At 44.0% G+C, this 20,590-nt stretch overlaps 1 protein-coding gene across 1 annotated transcript in view; it reads left to right on the top strand.

Annotated features, from left to right (window-relative positions):
* The first annotated feature begins 3,937 nt into the window (after positions 1 to 3,937).
* EPHA10 (EPH receptor A10) overlaps positions 3,938 to 20,590 on the top strand; it is a 304,331-nt gene continuing 287,678 nt past the window's right edge. The window contains exon 1 of the mRNA XM_075604752.1: positions 3,938 to 4,116. Within this exon, the coding sequence (XP_075460867.1) occupies positions 4,047 to 4,116 (70 nt within the window). The 5' untranslated portion in view covers positions 3,938 to 4,046. The remainder of the gene's footprint in view (positions 4,117 to 20,590) is intronic.

Here is a 20,590-nt window from a genome sequence, read left to right as displayed (position 1 = left end):
CACTGTATCCTCACTGGGCTGTTGCACACACTACATCCTTACTGCACACAACCTCACTACGCAATTGTGCACGCTTTGCAACCTCACTGCTCACCACACACTGCGTCCTCACTGCACACAGTAAGAAAGCGTGGAGCCCTAAGTGAAATGCACCATGACTGCAAGGCCCAACCTTCCCTTCCAATTGCCCCCCCGTGGTCACCAATGAAACTGGGGGGAGGAGGTTGTCCAGCTGGGGGTAGGGTATAAAGGCAGGTAGTGAGGGGCGGGCAATCCTGTCATGCCCCTCAGTGTGGTTTCCAAGTGTCTGTCCAGGGCAAGCTGGGGACCTATTCCCGGGACGGAGGCGGACTGGGGTGGCAGCTGCCCTGCATTTTGGACAGAAAGGGGGGTGGTAGCGAGGCTCCCTCCAGGGAAGCAGCGCTCATGCTGACTTACCTGGCGATCAAGGATCTGCGGGGATAAGGTTGAGAGCCCTGACATTAGACCCCCTACTCTCCCCCTCTTGATCTCTTGCACCCCTCCCCCCATTATGGGGGGGGGGGTGAGCTATGTGGGAGCCTGCCTATTGGCTGGGGTGTACCATGTGGTGGGTCTACTTAGCGGAGGGAGCAGCTGATAAGCCATAGCAGGGGGGCACAGGAGCTAGGCTGGTGTGGCCCTGTTTACTGCCAGAGAAGAGCCAGGTGATGGTGCAACATGCACACTATGCCCCTAGAGGAGGCTGTCTTCAGTATGCCTACCATGAAGACTTCTGCACTAGGGTGCAGTGGTAAGAGCACATAGAGCCTCAGCATAAGAGGTCAGCAGCTAAAAAGGGCAGAAGGCACAGTTAACCCCTTCAGAACCAGCAGTTTGTAACAGTCTCAGTGAGACTGCGCTTTATAACGAAGTACACAGATACCCAACAAGCTCTGAGAACCCCCTTCCATTACCACATTATATATATATATCTATATAAGTGTCAAAAGGAGTGCTAGTGGGCGTGGGTAAATCTATACAACAAAAAAACAGACAAAGATGCCCAAAGTTACCTGCCAACTTGGAAAGTGGGGAGGGGCAAGTTTAAACCTTGGGGGGAGGGGCCACTACCCTCCCAAAAGCAACTGAGACCAGCTGCACACAGTTAATAAACACAGATACCAAAAAAGCTCTGAGAAACCCCTACCATTACCACATAATATATATATTGGCCCCTCCCCCCAAGGTTTAAGCTTGTCCCTTCCCACTTTCCAAGTTGGCAGCTCAGTTTCATTTTTTCAGGTTATGACAGATCCAATGTGATCATTCTTCCTGTAATTATACAAGTTAATAAGAATTTTAACCCAGGGAGTGTTAGGACCTGCTACAGTCATGCCTTGAAAGTGGCAGTAGGGCTTAAGACCCTTTGGCTAAAGGGTTAAACTAAATGACCCTTTTTTCAAGAGAATATATAGGTACTGTACTGTGTATTTTTGTCACATTGGAAGTAGCTTTGGGCATCTTTGTCTGTTTTTTGTTGTATGTTAAATACACCTAATTTTCGGTTTTGACTGCAGTTAAAGCCTTATCAGATTAATTTAGCTCGCAGGACAAAGATCAGCAGTGGTAGGACACAAAGGAATTTGCCTTTCGCAGGTTTCATCTTTCATATGGGATTTCAACAATAGTGCAGTTTAATTCACTGCTCCATGCAGGCCGGCACCACCGGGTGGTGGGTGGGGGTTAAGTCTTGCCTGGTTGGGCTGTGCGTGGACATTGGGGCTGCGGCTGTTTTAGGGGGAGGCAGTGTTCGCTCCTTCCACCCCTACGGTTGTTTTGGCTGAAGCCAGGATGGTTTTTGATGTTGGCGGGAGCGAGAAGGGCCTATTGTGCTTTGGGTATCTGGGGTCCATCTTGCTCCAGTTTGGCATTAATGTAGATCTGGTCTCACTGCTTGCCTCAGTTAATGTTCCTTTGGATCAGGTTTGGAAGGTGCCTGCGCTTCTGGTGGTCCAGGGCTAGTTTAAGGGCATTAAATAGCCCTTTTGATGGCAGCTCATTGGGGGTAAGTGCAGGGTAACCTTGCCAGATGGGGCTTAATACAACGGTAATTCCTGGTGGTGGCATGGTTGGCGAGTGGGCAAGGCTCATTGTACTTTGCGTACCTGGGTCCGATTTCATGGCTGACGTCCTCACTGCACTGTTGCACACACTTTACACCCTTACCACACAGATTCTGCATCCTCAATGCACACTGCACCCTCTCAACCCATTTTGCACCATCACTGCACACACCACATCTTCGCTGAACAATCTGCAACCTCAATCACTACCCACTTTGCACCCTAATTGGGCACACTGCAACCTGACTGAGCTGTTGCATTCCCTCTGTATCCTCACTGCACACAGATTTTGCAACCTCAGTGCTGTTGCACATTCTGCATCATCACTGCACACACACACACACACACACCACATTATTGCTGCACACACATCCGCACTGCCCATTTTGCACCCTCAATGCACAAACTCTGCATTCTCACTGCGCTGTCGCACACCCACTGCAAAATTACTGCACTGTTTTACACTCTGCAACCTCACTACACATTTCAACCTCACTGCACTGTTGTACACACTCTGCAACCCCACTTCACTGTTGCAGTCTGACTCCTCACTGTACACAGTCTGTCTCCTATACAGTAACTGCACACATTTTGCATCCTCTGTAATCTCTGCACCTTGTGTGACCTCACTGCACTGTTGCACACTCTACATCCTCAATACACACACTGCATTCTCACTGCGCTGTTGCAAACACTCTGCATCCTCACTCCATATAGTGTGCATCCTCACTGTACACTTTGCAACTTCACTGTGCAGTTGCATACACTCTGCATTCTTACTGTACACACACACGGCATCCTCACTGCACACTCTGCATTGTCACTGCACGCAGAAACCACATCCTCTCTGTGCCCTCATCCTCACTGCAAACGCAGCATTCTCATCACAGGCTCTGCAGCCGTTGTACACACTCTGTATCATCACTACACACTCTTCAAACTCACTGTGCTGTTTGACTCTGCATCCTCACTGCACACATTGCACACACTCTGAACCCCCACTACGCATACTCCACATCCCCACTACACACTGCATCCTCCCTGTCCACTCTGCACTACAGTCTGCTACCTTAGTGCTCTGTTGCACTCTGTATCCTCACTGCACATTTGCACACTACATTCTTACTGCACATACACAATCATCACTGTGCACACATTCTCATTGCCCACATTACATTCTTATACACTCTTCATCCTCACTGCATTATTGCACACTACATCCCCACTACACACACTACATCTTCAGTACACTCTTCAGTACACTGTTTGCTCCGCATCATCCCTAAACACCCTGTATCCTCACTGCACACCCTGCATCCTCACTGCACACCCTACATCCTCACTGCACACCCTGCATCCTCACTTTACACCCTGCATCCTCACTGAACACCCTGCATCCTCACTGAACACCCTGCATCCTCACTGAACACCCTGCATCCTCACTTCACCCTCACTGCACACTCTACTTCCTCACTGCACACCCTGCATCCTCACTGCATCCTCACTGCACACTCTGCTTCCTCACTGCACACCCTACATCCTCACTGCACACCCTGCATCCTCACTTCACCCTCACTGCACACTCTGCTTCCTCACTGCACACCCTGCATCCTCACTAGACGCTCTGCAACCTCACTACACAATCTGGATCTTCGCTACAAACTCTGTAACCACACTGCACTGCTGCACTCACTCTGTACTGCTGCACTCACTCTGTATCCTCATTCCATACACCTCACACAGTACCAGCTGCGACTCCGCAGAGAGACACCGCACGTGTAGGTAACCTCCCCGAGTCCTCATTGGCTGCGGCGCATCGCTCAGCCCCGCCCTCTGCTTCCTGTTATGGAGCTGCTGGAGCCGGGCTGTGAGAGGAGAGAGTGTGAAGCAGAAGCGCTGAACAGCAGCAACAGCAGCAGCATCAGCATCACTGCCTATCACTGAGCATCCTCCACACACAGCATGGGGCTCTGCAGCACCCTCACCTGCCTGCTCTGCATCACCCTGCCCCGCTACCACTCCGCAGAGCAAGGTACGTGCATTAACCCCTGCACTGCTTGAGATGAACTGCAGGGCACTCAGGGGTAACCCATCTAATACATAATAAAGAGAATATATATAAATTGTAAGATTGCTGATATAAATGCAAATATATATTTGCATTTATATAAGCAATCTTACAATTAATATTATTTGCATGTGACCATTGTGCCACTAAAGGACTTAATTATATTCTATTATTATTTACAGTGTATTTTTAATACTGCACAGAAAAAGGTTGTACTTAAAAATATGTATTGTAGAATATTATACATATAATAATAATATATATATATTCTCATTTATATGTACAATTCATATCCATATTATGATTTTGCTTCTAAAAAACTTTAATAATAACTATTATTAGGATCATCACCATATTTATTGTCGTTGTGCCGATCATGTGCTTGATGCTTCACAATCTAAAATGTATCTTATTTCATTGCAATATTAAATTGGCGTTATGAATAATAATGCATCACATAGTGTCAGCCATATACTTTTTCATTCACAATATATGCGTTTTATGATTGCTAGTATTATCCTTCCAATGCTTCACAGCATAGGTATGAAATATAAAGCAATGTTTTTTGTGTATACGGCACTTTACCATATCCAAAAATAGTGTGTATACTGTAATATTCTGGTCATTATTATTGGCATTGTTGTAGCAATATTTTTGGATCATACCGTAATTACACTGCAATATAAGCATACATGAAATGTTTATATTGATGCATTGAAAACATTTGAAGGCATGAAAATATTCATTGGGATAATAAAATCTGTGCTCCAAAAAGCCTTTGGTTAAGTTTACAATAGTGATATTTCCCATGTCTGAGCAGCATCACATTCCTTAATCTGTATGCTTTGTGTAGAGCGAGCTTCCTATTTCCCAATATTAACTTTTATACCTACTGCTTTTAACTCTGTTTTGGGTTTGCAATCCTTATATTGGACAGTGTTTCAAAAAGTCCTCACCACGTTTGATCTGGTATAGTAACTGAGTGAGATTTGGTAGTCCTAGACAAAATATGATATTTTAGTGCTGAACACTTCTGATTTTCAAGGGCTGAGGTCCCACTGCAGTCTAGAACAGGGATGCTCAACACCGGTCCCAAGATCCCCCCCCCCCTAGGGGAGCAGGTCAGGTTTTAAGAATATCCCAGCTTCAGTACAGGTGGTTCAATCTGATTGAGCCACCTGTGCTGAAGCTAAGATATCCTTAAAACCTGACCTGCTGGGGGGGGGGGGGGGGGGGGGGAGGGGGGCTTGAGGACTGTGACCGCCCCTGGTCTAGAAGACCATTGCTAAATGGAGACAAGTGTGTTCTAATAGACTTGAACCTATGGACACGCCGTTACTATATTAAAGGTGCAATCTACCTCCTTAATATGGGAACACCTGTAATTCACTATCAGCAATAGACTGCCCTGCAGCCTTATCTGTTTGGCAAAAGAGGACATCATAATTACGTCCCAGTTAGAAAAAGAGAGGGTGAGATTTTGACAATGGAAAGGAAGACCCCACAAGCAGTCCTACAGCAAAATCAATTAGATAACGATCTTATATAAACCCTTCATCTGCTTTCCAGGGAAAGTGAGTTTAAAAAATAATACAAAAAAATTAAGAGTTGTCAGAATATAATTTTTTTTTAACTCCAAAAGTAAGTGATTAACATACTATTGCTGCTAGCCTCTTGGTGGGACTGCACCTTTAACATAATGAATGGAATTGTGATGCATGTATGTTTGTTTTTGCTGTTGCTGGTGGGGTAGGTAGATTGGTACAGACGGAAGAATGAATAATTGTAGCATTTTACAGCTGTATGTGTCAGCAGGTAGACAGCACTGTGAATGGGATGAATCTGCCATTCTTCCTTATGCTTTGCCAAGGGAACATACTTTATTAAGCGATACAACAGACGAGCGATCCCTTTATTTCATTGTTGAGACGCATCTTTGCAGGACAATTTGCACGTGCTGTGTAGTGGGTCAGCCACTTTTGCTCTGCCAGTTTAAGAATGGCAAGGGTTACACCGCTGTATGAAATTAAACCCAACCAGATGAATATGTGTTTTATTATAAGGGATGGTAATAAGTGTTACATCTTTGCATTCCTAGTGATGTGAGATAACCTCAAAGACACGGCGGGAGCGAAGATCTTTCATTAATGTCATTTAGCATTTTGTTTCTTAGTTTTATTAAATACTCAATTTGGAGCAAATACCTAACATGGGCTTAAATCACAGAGTCTTATTTTGCATTCAAATTTATTTCTAATGAGGAATTGCCATCCTGGGTCTCATAGGGTGTTATTAAATACGCTCCACAGCAGCAGATAGCACTGTTATCGGGTGAAAACTTGTGAGACAGAGATTCTTCACCCGGTAGCATTATGAATGGCCACTCAGGGATATGGATAGATATATATATATATATCTATATATCATACACACACACACACACACACACACTCTTTTGCCCCTTGTGTGTCAGCTTGTGACTTGGGAGCATTGTCAGATAAAGAGTTACCTGAGATACAATAGTGCATTGCCTTTTTTCTCTGTGTAGGAAATATTTACCGGGGCTAACAAGAGAAACTGTGTTGCATGTAACTCGCGGATAACAGGTTTCTTACATTAGGGGCAGGTTGAAAAAGAAAAGCTGTAATGCGTTTAGATTAGAGACGTGAGAAACTGTCCCAACTCAAGGTCCTTATCCAAGCAGTACAGAGCTAAACGGAATCCCCAAGAAATCAGTCCTAGATTCTATAGGATTCTGACAAATGTCACAAGACCGAGAAACCCAGAACCTGAAACAGGGCTTTTCCTGGGAAGGGAGAGAGTTCCATTTAGTAGAGTACTCATTGATTTATATACCTGGCAAAACATTCCTGTAAACAAGGCGTGGAGAGATACCTGTCAACAACCTGAGATCCCTGGGAAATATGATAATGTACATATGCAAATAAGCGGATTCAAATATGCAAATATGATTATTTTCCAGGTATCTCTTACTCTCCCTTTACCTCCGTCTCACTTTCTCTCCCCTATGTCTCTATCTCTACCAATCCTCCCACATCTCTCTTTCTCTCCCTCCCTCTCTCTTGCTCTTCCTTCCTCTCTCACCCCTGTCTCTCCCCCCTCCCCCATCCTTTGTCTCTCTCGATCTCCCACTGGTGCAAAGTGCTGAGAAAAGTTCACACATCTCTAGTATGCATGCACTTTGCAGGCGTTTAATACACAGCTCCCCCTTGTGTGTATATATCTAATCTGTACCTACAGATGTGATGACATTCCATTATACACACAATTTATTTCACCTGTGAAATACTGAATAAATGAATCTGTCTAAAATGCTGTTTCTCTCTCTTTTTTTAATATATATATATATATTTGTATATATGTGTATATATATATATATATATATATATATATATATATATATATACGTATATGTATTTATACGTCATATTGCACCATCAATTATGACTTCTAAGCAGTCTCTTCTCTGCTAGAAGGGAAAAGAAGTGCTTAATGTCATTATATAGTTCAACATCTTTTTCTTAGAATGAAAAATCTAGCTTTATATATTTCACTGCTCCTGGCATCCAACTGGTTAATGTCTACATTACCAGGGGGCCCAGTGACGCATTAAGTGTACGCTACAAACTTTCTCTGTACGTTTACCTCTGACACTTTAGATTATGCTGCAAAACAAACCTACAATACAGGCTGGGTAATGAAAAATGTCACTTAGCGTCTCCTTTAAGATGAAATAGATGATGTCTGTAAGCCGCTGGCAGGAATTTAAATGGCCTTGTCTGCTCATTATAACATTGCGGGAAGAGTCATGCAAAAGCCACACACTGACATGCTCATTTGTATGTGACATCTGCGGGTACATAATATGCATCATTCTGCCCTGCTGTTGACATAAGGAACCGGAAAATATTTCTTGAACCATTACACCTCTGATGACTTCTATTAACCCTTTCATTTAACCCTTCTGTTGCCCGAGGGGCAGGAATGTAAGCTCCACTGGCAATGGAAGGGTTGATATTGTTGTATGGCTGGACTGCTCTTTAGCACATGTTCCATTTGGGGGTAACCAAACTCCGTCAGTCTGCCGCAAAAAAAAGTGCGGTGGTGTACCCCAATCCCAAGGAATTCTAAACCTGTTAACCATTGAGGCCAAGCTCCTTGTTGGATGCGCCGAGTGGATGGGTATATAAATGCATGCCACATTTACTGATGCCACGTGACAAAGCTCAGGAGGCATGAAACGCGCTAGGGAATTTTTACTTCTCCTTTTTAACCTTGGCTAAATAAAATATATATTTTTCTCATTTTTTAGACCGTGGCTAAATAAAATATATATTTTTCTCATTTTTTAGACCGTGGCTAAATAAAATATATATTTTTATCATTTTTTTAGACCGTGGCATCTTTGTTTCCGCTGTGTCCCGCCTTTTCTTTTTTCCTTGGGCTAAGCTCTTTAGAAAGATTTGTCCCATGTTTATGGTCTTGAAATGGGGGTACAGCCTTTTTACTAAGAAATCCATCTTTACATATAAAGTGAAACTGCCGCTAAGTACATTGTAGTTTAAATAATACAAGTAATGATACTCTGCATCCCGCTTAGTACCATCACAAATCAGCATCTGCCTATTTATTTGTTTGCACTTTGTGAAGTAAGGAGAAATACCCCTCCTTAATTTTAATCATAGAAAATGTCAGCTACCCCCATAGATGTCAGGAGGGAGCGCCTCCTACGTCCATCAGCTGGCCACACAATCTTCAAAAGTATCCGCTAGTTAAATCAGGGTCACCCTCTTTCAAAGATCTATTGCTCCTACAGACATCAATAGTATTACCTCATCTCTTCCAGATGTGAGCTGTCACCACTGTGCAATCAATAGGGTAACAGCTATGAATCCTGTTAATATTATGCAGAACAATGTATCCCATTAGGCTGACGGGTATGAAGCAGTATTACATGTGTAGGGATACTCACTCGTTTCCTAAAAAAAGTTAACTTGTGGCCATAGAAAGGAATACTAGGTGTGACATGTGACAGAATGAAATGCCATCTACTTAAAGAGAGTGGTGCATTTACTCCCCCCCAAGCTAATGATTTGCAAAAGTGACCAAGAAATACATGCAAGGCACCTGCAGAGGTCCCGCTGGCAGCAGCAAAATTATTAAGTGTTTTTACTCCAAAGCAATTGATGGATTGAGGTGAAGGACATAAGGATACCCAGCATCCTTGTACAATGCAGCACAATCACTTAAAGGACAGGAAACCATTCTTCCCAGGTGCCTTACACTAAACAATACACAATAATAATATATTGAAATAGTGGGTAACAGGTACATGGAATAAACTGACATGGTATAACTGCCCCACTGAGCTTACAGTCTACTTGTTAGTCTCCAGACTCCAGTACTGGTCTTGAAATGGTGTTTTTGCACGTTAAAGAGTGATATCACCACAGAGCCTGCCATGTGTACTCCAAGCCCTTGTTTGTGTGTAGTCCTTGATAGATGCATTGGAGAACTGGCCCGGTTTATTTGCATAGGATGTAAATCATGCCATCACATCCTCTTTCTCGTTTTATTTCTTTATAAACTCCGCAACACATTATATCGCACTGTCTGTTTTCATCTCCACCGTGACAGTCATTGTAAGAGCTTCAGAGAATAACTTCAGCGCTGAGAGAAAAATGAGACATGGTCTATTTGCAAACCTCTACAGTAATATTTCACGCAGCTTCTATTTTATTGTTAGACGTTCGAGATAAATTGCGGATCTTTTCTATACTACATTTACAACCTTAAGCTGCCCTGTCTTGTTTAAAAGAGCTGAAATACTCCCTTTAGGGCTTTGCTTAAAAATAAAAATAGGCACACATGAAGAAAAGACCTGTGAGGTTTCAAATGCTCACTGTACACGCTGTAATTCATATAATAAACCCTTGTGTTGGTCCCTTAACACGTATCGCTCCCAACCTATATGAAACCTGAAAAACCCCTCAAAAGAATAGTCTTAGAAGAACTGGGGAAAAAAAGCTTTTGACTTTTATAAAATGAGTGCTCTTAAAAAAAACTGTTTTAGCATTTGTGTCAGCTATAAAATAACATGTTATAAAGGTTGTACATTTAACTGTCTCAACGTTATAAAGGTTCCACCCCAGACCTTGCTGTTTTTGTGATGCACAAAACATAGAGCAACAGACCCGCCATTATAATACAGTATGTGAATGACATAAGTTATCTCGTATCTCTTCATTTACCTCGAAAATGTTTATGGATGAAAGCGGGACACAATTGGCGTACAGTGCAGATGTAGAAGGCTTCTGGTGCGTTATGTTGTAATATTTTGCCCCAACACTGCTACGGAATCTTATAGAAACTCTGTTATGTTTTAAGTTACGACGGTGTATGTTGTATTATCTAGCAGAGTAATGTCTCACTCTACGTATGTATCTAGATCAGGTTTTTTTCAACCAGGGTTCCTAGGAAGCCTTAGGTTTCCTGGGCTTCCCTAAAAGGTTCCGTGAAATTTTCAGGTCATTTGAAAATTGTACCAAATACAAAAGAACTTACAATGCATCGAATCATAGACGCGCTATTAGAGAGGGTTGTGGTTCCTTACAATGCATCTGATCTCAGATACACTATTAGAGAGGGTTGGGGTTCTTACAATGCATCTGATCTTAGATACGCTATTAGAGAGGGTTGGGGTTCCTTACAATGCATCTAATCTCAGACGCGCTATTAGAGAAGGTTGTGGTTCCTCAGAATTTCACAATATAATTATAGGGTTCTTTAGCCAGGAGAAGGTCTGAAACCACTGGTGTAGATGCATGGATGCAAACTTTTTTGTTGTTGCAGAAGATACCAGTCCACTGAGTTCAGTTCTCTGCATGAGCATATGGTGCATTGAGCTAATCTGCAGCAGTATAGATTTTGTGATGTTTATTATGCTTCTATTATCCTTTTAAGACGCTAGTTGATTTTTAACAACCAGACATTTAATTGGTGAGGAGTCTACAGCATCAGAAAAATATAATTCCAGCAAGTGGGGGAGGGGACGATTGGAGAATGTTACAGCTACTCTAATTAACGTACATGTTCTCTGCAGAGTCCTCACCTCGGCTTTCATATGATGTGCTGTAATGTTATTAACATTTAAATCTGTGATACATGGGGACATAACGTGCAAAAATGATCATTAAATCCAATAGGAAATTTATAATACGCGGTGATGCCCTGCACAAAAACTGCTGCTGACCCGTGTGAGAAATGTTCAATATACAGATGTAGTCTTGTCGTATTGACACTGCCTTTGAAGTGGGTGAAGGCAGATCAAATCAACGTTAGCTCCCTATGACCTTGAGCAAGCAACATTTGGGTGCCCGAATTATTCAATTGTAAGCTCTGCCATTGAATCCTTTGTCAAATCTATGATATGTAATGCTGCATGGTGAATACATTTTGAAATTTACCCATTAAATAGTATGTGGAAACTGATTTAAAAATGTCAGAGCAATGTAATTAATTATAATAGAAAATTTGTCGTATACTGAGCGATCATTTCCGTTAATAACTATGGAAAATGTCTGATATGTTGTGATATATTGCAACGTTATTGAATCCTGTGGAAAAACATCTATGTTCAGTTATGATATATTGCATCGCGAAGCAATATCAGTCAGTAGCACAAGTGAAAACAGCTTATACGGCAGCGCAGTACATGCAAATGAACAAGACTAGGATCTCCGTTGATTATCTCTGTTTGACATTTGAGAGGCTGGAATAGTCTTAAGGGTCCTGTATAGGACATGCAGGAATGGGGAATAACACAAGCAAACTGAACTAATACTCGTGTTAGGGAAACTATAGTTTTGTATTGTTTACATTTCCATCAATGGAATTTCATTAATTGAAACCAACTCCACTCAACTGGTATTTTAATCTCTTCAGTGACATTGGCCCATATATTACTAAACAGTTCTATGCCATAAGACAAAGTTGAATGGGCTGCAAATTGTCTTATAGAAGGTCATAGCTTAGCTAATATGGGCCAATATGTTGCATGCGCCTCCATCACAGAACAGGATGAGCATTTGTTGATGGTTTTGGGCATATATAATATTTTTGCTAAAGATCCACAACTAACTGGTATCACCTATGGACATATTGACTGAGCCTCACATGCTTTTGATGTGCATGTTAGGTGGCTAGATGAGTAATCCTTATATATACAGTAAGGGGGTGTACTGTACCTGGATCATCCGGTGACAGCGCCTCCACCTGTGAGGGATCCTGAAAGCACCAGATAACCCCTTCACAGGACCCAATACAATAATTACGCACAGACGTATATAATAACACGTTTACTGTATGCAACTTAGACTACTATAATGCATATAACACAAGCCTCGCACGGCCTTAGCCCGACACTGTACCCCATTGTTCAACCTCCTTGTCTACACCCTGATTGGAGAAAATCCTATGTACTGAGGTGCCCTGGGCACCTAACCACTCTGGTGTCCACAGGAGCCGACCTACCCCAAAGTGTGTGACCGCGCTGCCCACAGTATGTACTGTACAGTTGGTGCACTTGTTGACTTTCTGATATCTTGTTGACTTGTTGACTTGTTGACCATCTGTCCCACGCTGTCGCCGTCAGCGAGGGCATTCGCCTCTAAGTGGGGTGATATCCAGCTGGAGGGTCCCACCATGAAGAGTCTCTATCTGTGGTGGTGGTCTGGTCCCAGACCACAGGCCGCAATTACTGCGCGGCATCCTGCTGTGTCCCTGACACTATACAACTGCAGGGGCAGTGTCCCTATCTAATAGGCCTGTCCCTGTAGCAGACACAAACTTATAGGGGGAGTTGGGGCCTAGCTAGGGCCTATGAGGGGGTCTCTGGCCTAGCTCAGGGGCCACAGACACCCTGTGCGGACCCTAACCCTTCTCTGTCCCAGCTCCGACTGGCATGGCTCTCCAATCGGCAGCCTGTGAGGCTGTAGTCCCTTGCAGAGCCCTGTGCCTAACATGGCTGTCGCTCGCGCTGCTCACTGCGCAAAGCTCCGGTGATGGCCGCCGTAACTCGGGGCATCCCTGCGCATGCGTGAGCCATACTGCACATGCGCAGGCATTAGCAAGATGGCGGCTCCCTGCGAAGGGAGCCGCCGGGACCTCCGGTGACCCGGTCGCCACACCATCAGCTGCAGCGCCCTCACACGCCCCCGGCACACGCCTAATGTGGGTAAGATAATTCCTTGTATTATGTCTCCCATTAACAAGCCTTTACATCCTAAGTCCTTGTCTTACCGTGTAGCAGCAGTATCCCTTAAGTGTACTGACAATGGTGACCCAGGGAAAGCTACTCTGTGTTGGTGGGAAGAAAGTAGTTTGACTGTAGGGAATATCTACCTAGACAGGGTGGGATATGTGGGTGAGCATGGAAAGAAGCGTTGCTACCCAGTGTGAGGATTCGCCGTTCTGATGCTTCTGTCCCCTTAACCCTTACTCGCTCATCTGATCCCCGTGACACTCAAGAGAGGCAACCTAATGGTGGTACTTACGCACGGCGCGGGTTCCGTCGGTCTCTTTTGTCTCTGGACGCAGGGCGCGCTCCGGTTCCTCTGGCGTTGACGCGCGGTGCGCGGTCGGTCAGCGGTATCCGCCCCTCGTTCCCACCCCCGCCCTGACATCTGGACTACACGGCGCAGCTGTGCTCCGTGCTCCTCCTCTGTTCCCGCGGGTCCCGCCTCTGGTCTCCGCCCCCGTACTGACGCGGGTGTCGTGGCACGCGATGACGGCGCGTGACCGGTGTCGCCAGCATGATGCACGGGTTGCGCGCACACTCTGATGCGGTCTCAATTGGCTGTGCAATAGGATACACCTGCACGATCCAGCAGCCTATCAGGAACAGCAGCCCCACTTCCTGGATGCCTCCCATTGGTGGGAGGTCCTTTAAATATACTCTCTACACTCCCTTACCTTGCCGAGCATAACTCCAGTTTGTGTGACGCTGAACCTCACTTCTTTGAGCCTGTCTGCCTTATCTTGCTCCCTGACCTTTCCTGGAACTTGTACCTTGTGATATTCTCCTGCGCTGACCCTGGCTTTGGATACGACGACTCTACTCTCTCCTGCACTGACCCTGGCATTGGAATACGACGACGCTGCTCTCTCCTACACTGACCCTGGCTTTGGCTCTACGACTACTCTACTCTCTCCAATCCCGACTCCGGCTATGTACCCCAACGATCCGCTACTCTACACTCCTAGACCCGGCAAATATCACGTTTACGCTGTCTTCTATTACCCTGATCCGGCCTGCAAGACTACCCTAAACTCAAGACGCGCCCTAGCGGTTGTGGTCGGCGTTCTATACCAATCCCTACCTCAGCCCTTTGGTCGCGCCTCGTTTGTGGTGAGCTACATGTTACACCCAGTTAATGTTTCTGATCATCGGGGTAAGATAGTCATGAAGCCAGATCGTGCTCATTATTATTGAGAATGTGTCATGGTGTTGATCTATGCTGCCTATAGTTCACAGTTAATGTATATACATATGTCTTGCTGTGTTTATAATTATGTATCCGGTTATTCTAAGATGCGTGCAATCCTGTGTTTATGCAGATACTGTTGTTTGTGAATATTTAGTTAAGATGTTATAACTAAATATTGCCTCATGCGACAGCGATGAGGATTTCACCAGGGGGAGAGTGTAGCCCACTCACTAATTCTCTCCAATGTCCACAGAACAAACCACAGAAATCAAGTCTCTAGGCATCAAGTCCCAGGAGCGGGGTTCAAAAGAGCCGTGTAACCGTCATTGGCTAGGGGCGCCGCTCGCAACCCCTGTATCTCCGTGGAAAGTCGTTTTTTCGTTTCCCCCTTTCAGGATTCGTTCGGGAATCCTTAGCTCTAACAAACTTTATGAGCCAGGTACAAATCTTAGTTACGATGGAATTTCTTGTACCGCACGATGTAGCTCAGATTAATCTTTTTACAGCATGTTGAATCTTTGGTGAATCTACCTCCCAATCGGCTGCACGAGACTTTAAAGACACACAAAGCCTATTCTTACACTGTGCAGCCAATCACTGCGTGGGAATTAATAATCCCACCTATTGGCACGCTCTGCCAGTACTTCGGGGAGCCGGGCAGAGGCTTCAAGGTATGCCACGGTCATGTGCTAACTTCGCACCTGAGCCACTTAGCATACCTAACCAAGCCCCCTAATCTGGCGACCTGAAGTCTACCCCTCCCCTGACATATGGATAGTTGCCAGGCACAACTGTTTATCCCACCTTCCCGGCATGTAACACTTTTAAATGTCGGTATCTTTTTAAGTCCGGACTTTCCTAGACACTCTGGAGTCATCTCAGCATGGTGTCTTAGAAGTCCGCACTTAAGATATGCATGAGTTACTCACCGGAATGGCCGGTCATATACTGAGCTTGCTAATTCCTAATGTATCCGCTGCCTCGCCTGCCTGAATGTAAATGCCCCTGCTCTTTATAATTTTAATACCGAAAAAGAGGGGAACTCTCATTTACTATTTTCCCCAAAAGTTAACAACCCAAAAATCATGTCTGCCTTACTGTTGTGACCCCAGCAGTCTTAGTAACCCAAGTGATCTAGAACGGCGCTACACAGCAATAATGTGGAATAAGTGAAAAAAGTGAATATATATAAATGAGTGTAAGGTGTATTAGAAAAATTCTCAACCTTCAAAGGGAATTGTACAGGTCCCCTAATAGCAACAATACATCCAGAGTAGGAAGGGAGCGATAAATCAGGAACACCCCAAAAAAAGAGTAAACATATATGGTGCAATAAAATCACAAAAAATTGTCAAAAAGAAAAACTTGGCTCATCTGAATTACCTACTTACAAAAAGTAGGTGAAGAATCAGCGTGTAACAGGGAACAGGGTTGCAGGAACTCGAGAGGGCTTGCACTTTGGATCAACTCATGAGGAAACACAGCAGAAAAGAGACCATAGTGCAGACCAGCAAGAAGGTTTATATCGCAATAAAAGGTAAGGAGTGTACTCACAATGTGTACAAGTAAAATAGGCACATAAAATAGTGAAGCAGTAGATCGCACGCTAGAGAAGTGGTGACCGGACTGTCTCTCCAATACTCCCGCAGTCAGACAGTGTTCGAGCAGCGTCTGACGTCACATCCGGATGTGTGGTCTGCGGTTTAAACTTTCTTCCTGTCTGCGGTTTGGCAGTGACTCATTGTAGCAAGGCCTGGAGCTAAGACATGACCGCAGCCATACTTATCCAATTAACCTGCAGTTTAGGCCGTGATTCAGTGTAGGAATGAGAGGAACACCCTAACCGCAACTGCACGTATCCAAATAACCTGCGGTTTAGGCCGTGACTCAGTGTAGCAATGCATGGAGCTAGCCTAACCGCAACCCACTTATCCAATTGACCTAAATACAGTGATGTGGTAAGTGTGGTTGCATCTCTCGGAACCAATGCATTAACGTTGACTGCAGTCATTGAATGTAGCTTCTTTTAACACGCGTGGTCCGCTTATCCCTAGCCGGACACACACAGACAATTCTAATGTAATTACAGGCTCTCAACCCGCAGTGGGCTGCAGAGCTAACATGTCACAGTTACAATATAACTCAGAGGCACCCAGCCGGGCATAATACCTTTTATTTACTGGCCTGGGTACCCCCTCACTGTCACATCCACCATCTACACCCACTGACACACACACACACACACTTCAGCCCCCCTCTACACCCACAAAACACACTGCAGACACACAACAAAACAGACTCTGCTGCCCCCTCTACATCCACAAAACACACATCAGCATCCCCCTCTACACCCACTGCAGCCCCCTGTAAACCCACACTGCACACACACCTCACCTCCACCCACAAAACACATACCGAAGACACACACTGCAGCCCCCCTCCTACACCTACAAAACACACACCAACAGAAGACAGACACACACACCATTAAAACACTCTGCTTGCCCCTTTACACCCACAGAACACACAGCAGACACACAAACCTTTCCCTCACTCTCCTGTACAGAGCTCTCTGCAGGCAGGAAGGGGGAGGAGTCAGTGCTTGCTGGTGCCGCCTGTCCAATTATCTCCCCTGTCTAAAAGCAAATCTCACTCTTTGTGAACTGAAAGCTGATTGTCTGAAAAACTTGGCAGGGTGCCAAAAATTCCGGCCCATTACTGATTGGTTAAAATTCCGGACATTATCCAATCAGAGAGCAGGGATTTCAATAATGCCCGGAATTTAACAGCTTTAGCCATTAAATGATAATAATTGATAAGCTGGAGCCGTGAGACTGGTGTGCCCGTCAATAAAACACCTTTGAGTTTCAAAAGATCCTGGCGCCCTATTTCTTGAACTGTCCTCCATTACAGCCCAGGCCTGAACCTGCCAGAGGGAACCCTGAGATCACCGAGGAGCTAACACTCTAATCCCATCGGGAGCGGCGTTGAACCCTGTTCACACATGTACACCCTATCTCCTGTTGCTGGGGATAGGGGTGTTACATTTGGTAAGCTTAAAATAATTGGAGTCGCCCCGGCTTGCCTCTGTCCGGTTACCGGTACTTCAGTACAAAATAAATAAAACTGCAATGTTAAACACTTGATAAGTAGCACACACTGTCTTGTCACCATAGTATTTTTTAATAGCTGGTAAGGAGTGTGTTTGAATTTGCACTATATCTTAATATCTCTGCTCTAATATTTTTTTCCCCAAAATCATTTGTATGCTGCAGTTTTCATTCATTCCAATACCGCAGATGGCACATTTTTTATGACATGGTAGATTGATATTGTCATTTAATGTTGTTTTATATTGCTCTGTTCTGCTCACTTTCCTTCTCTGTATCATATCTACAAGAAGAAACCATGTGGTCTTGAAAGCTCATGTACAACATCTATTTACATGCTGGTTTCAATAACAGGCACCATATATGCCAAATAACATAGTTCTCTTAGGGCTAAATCAACTCAAGGTTGATATTACTGCATTACAATTTGATGTAATAAAAAAAGATTGCATTGTGGCGATACTTTGTAGCGTTTCCTGAAATATTTTTATTGTATTTTTTTAATATAGATGTAGCCCCCCGCTGGGAACTACTAGTTATTGTAAAGGATTAACAGCCTTAATGAGTTAACTGCGTGAGGTCACTCAGGTTACTCCCCTCCCCATTATGTGATACAGGGTGACAATGCAGAAAGGGATGCCATTCCCTTGTATGTCTTGTGATCAGTGATGTTACCATAGGGAGATAGAAGGGTAAATATACCCCCGCCCAATGTTCTAGAAGCGGGTTCCTTGGAGTTCTGCAGAGGGCCTCATTGTGAGTTCTGTAAATATGTTTAGGTTTATAGTTATGTGTATTAAGGATGTCCTGTCACCCTATATAGTTAGAGACCATAGTAATGGCCCAAGATTGTTCTTAACAAAAAACAAACTGGATCACCACCTCAAAAATGACTTAAGTTTTGCTTTAGGTTTCACCAAGTTTCTTCTTTAATGTATCAAAAAAATCAGCAATACGGATAAAAGCAGCCCACGCAAGGAGAGGAAATGTTAGCAGACACACACTGTTATATGTGCACAATAGAGCAACATTCGAACGCCTCCTGGCCCCTTCCTCAGGCATAATCATAATGACCATCCAAGGAGGTTCAAATAGTCCCTGTGGACACATGTGCCCCGGATCAGCATCTCTTTTCAGATGTGTGTGTCCACAGGGACTATTTGAACCTCCTTGGATGGACATTATGATTATGCCTGAGGAAGGGGCCAGGAAGCCTTGAAACGTTGCTCTATTGTGCACATATAATAAGTGTCTGCTAACTTTTCCTTTTATCTGCATTGCTGCTTTTTTGATACATTCATTATTCTGTAGCCATAGGGTTATATGCTACTGTAGATATAAGTATGGCCAGATAGCTGAACTCATCCCCTTTTGAAAGCACAAGTCCTTTTATCTTTTCTTAAGTTTATTGAGGGAGTTACAGAAATGAAAAGGTTCTTGTGGGTGTTGTTGTGTGGGTAGAGAGTGCTTCTCTATGTGAAGTGCTTCTGTATCAAGGGACGGCCAAACGGATTGCTTTGCAAGGGAGTAGGTAAGAATGGTAGCACTCACTCAGCCTTCGTCGCTAAAAAAGGAAGTGTGTAATGTTTGTCACACAGGAATAGGGACAGGACTAAACAACCTGTGAATACAGACAGGGGAGGAAGGAAAAGTCCATTGTAGCTTGGAGGACTAGAGATGTTGTCAGGGCAACCAGCTTCTAGCAGACTGGAGAGAGGGAAGTATCTAAAGTGTTTCAATTCCCGCATGCACTGGGAGTTACAGCTGCAGGGAAAGCTTACATCCAAAATGGAGAAGGCTGCCAGTCAAAACTGCAAAGGGGAAACAGAAATAAACAATCCTGTTCCAGGACATTAATGAAGAAACTTGGTGAGACCAAAAGCAAAAAGTAAGTTCTTCCTTTTTCTTTGAGTGCTGATCCAGTTTTTTTTGTTGTATAGTTGTATGCATCTTGCGGTATATATGCAGGATAATAGCACCTCTAGCTGAATTATATTAGACAGGGTGAGTGGTAGCTCATTCTATTTTTTTGAAAGATTGTTCTCATGCAGGAAGAGGAGTGAGCATGGAGTTCTCAGAGTAGTAACTCCAGAGCATAATCGGTTTGACCCCACCGGAAGGTCCTTAGCAAACTCCAGATTCAATAGGCAAGGAAGAGGTATGCAATACACAGTAACAGGATACTATTCATTATTTGATTGTCAGTCATATCACCCACGCTGATTAGAGTTAACCTAACACCACACAAGGATATTTCCATATCATTTACTGATTCAATCTACGAATTCATCATGTATTTACTGCAACCATTCTCATTCCCTAACATGGCCAGATGGAAATATGGTTTGCTTTCAAACATTATTTTCATAGTCTCCTACTGCACTGAGTTTTATTTGTAAATTGTGACTTCTTTTAATTGATGAACATGAGAGTTCTTCGTAGATAAAATTAAAGTGTGCATAGTTTTCAAAATCTCAAAGGTCTAGTTAGGCTCTCCCACTTCAAAGACAGTGTCATTATTTACCATAAGGCTATTGACCACCACTCCCAATAATTTATCTGGCTTGACTTTATAATAGTCAATTCATTGTCTTTAGTGCTGTGTGTGTAACTGGTGTCAACGATACACACAGCCTAACTGGAGTCTAAATTCACTTTAATCTTGGGGGAAAGCACTTTATCTCCATGTATCTCGGGTACTACTGTAGTATTAGAAATGTGCAGACCTTTCACATGAGGCCATGAACCCATGTAAAATTGGCCTTTTTTAGACGTGAAAAAGCCGACACTCGGTGAGGTTGCGCCAACAATGTGCCATGC

The sequence above is a fragment of the Ascaphus truei genome, chromosome 6 (genome assembly GCF_040206685.1).
Source record: "Ascaphus truei isolate aAscTru1 chromosome 6, aAscTru1.hap1, whole genome shotgun sequence".
Lineage (NCBI taxonomy): Eukaryota > Metazoa > Chordata > Amphibia > Anura > Ascaphidae > Ascaphus > Ascaphus truei.
This window is presented reverse-complemented; position numbering and strand designations above follow the sequence as displayed.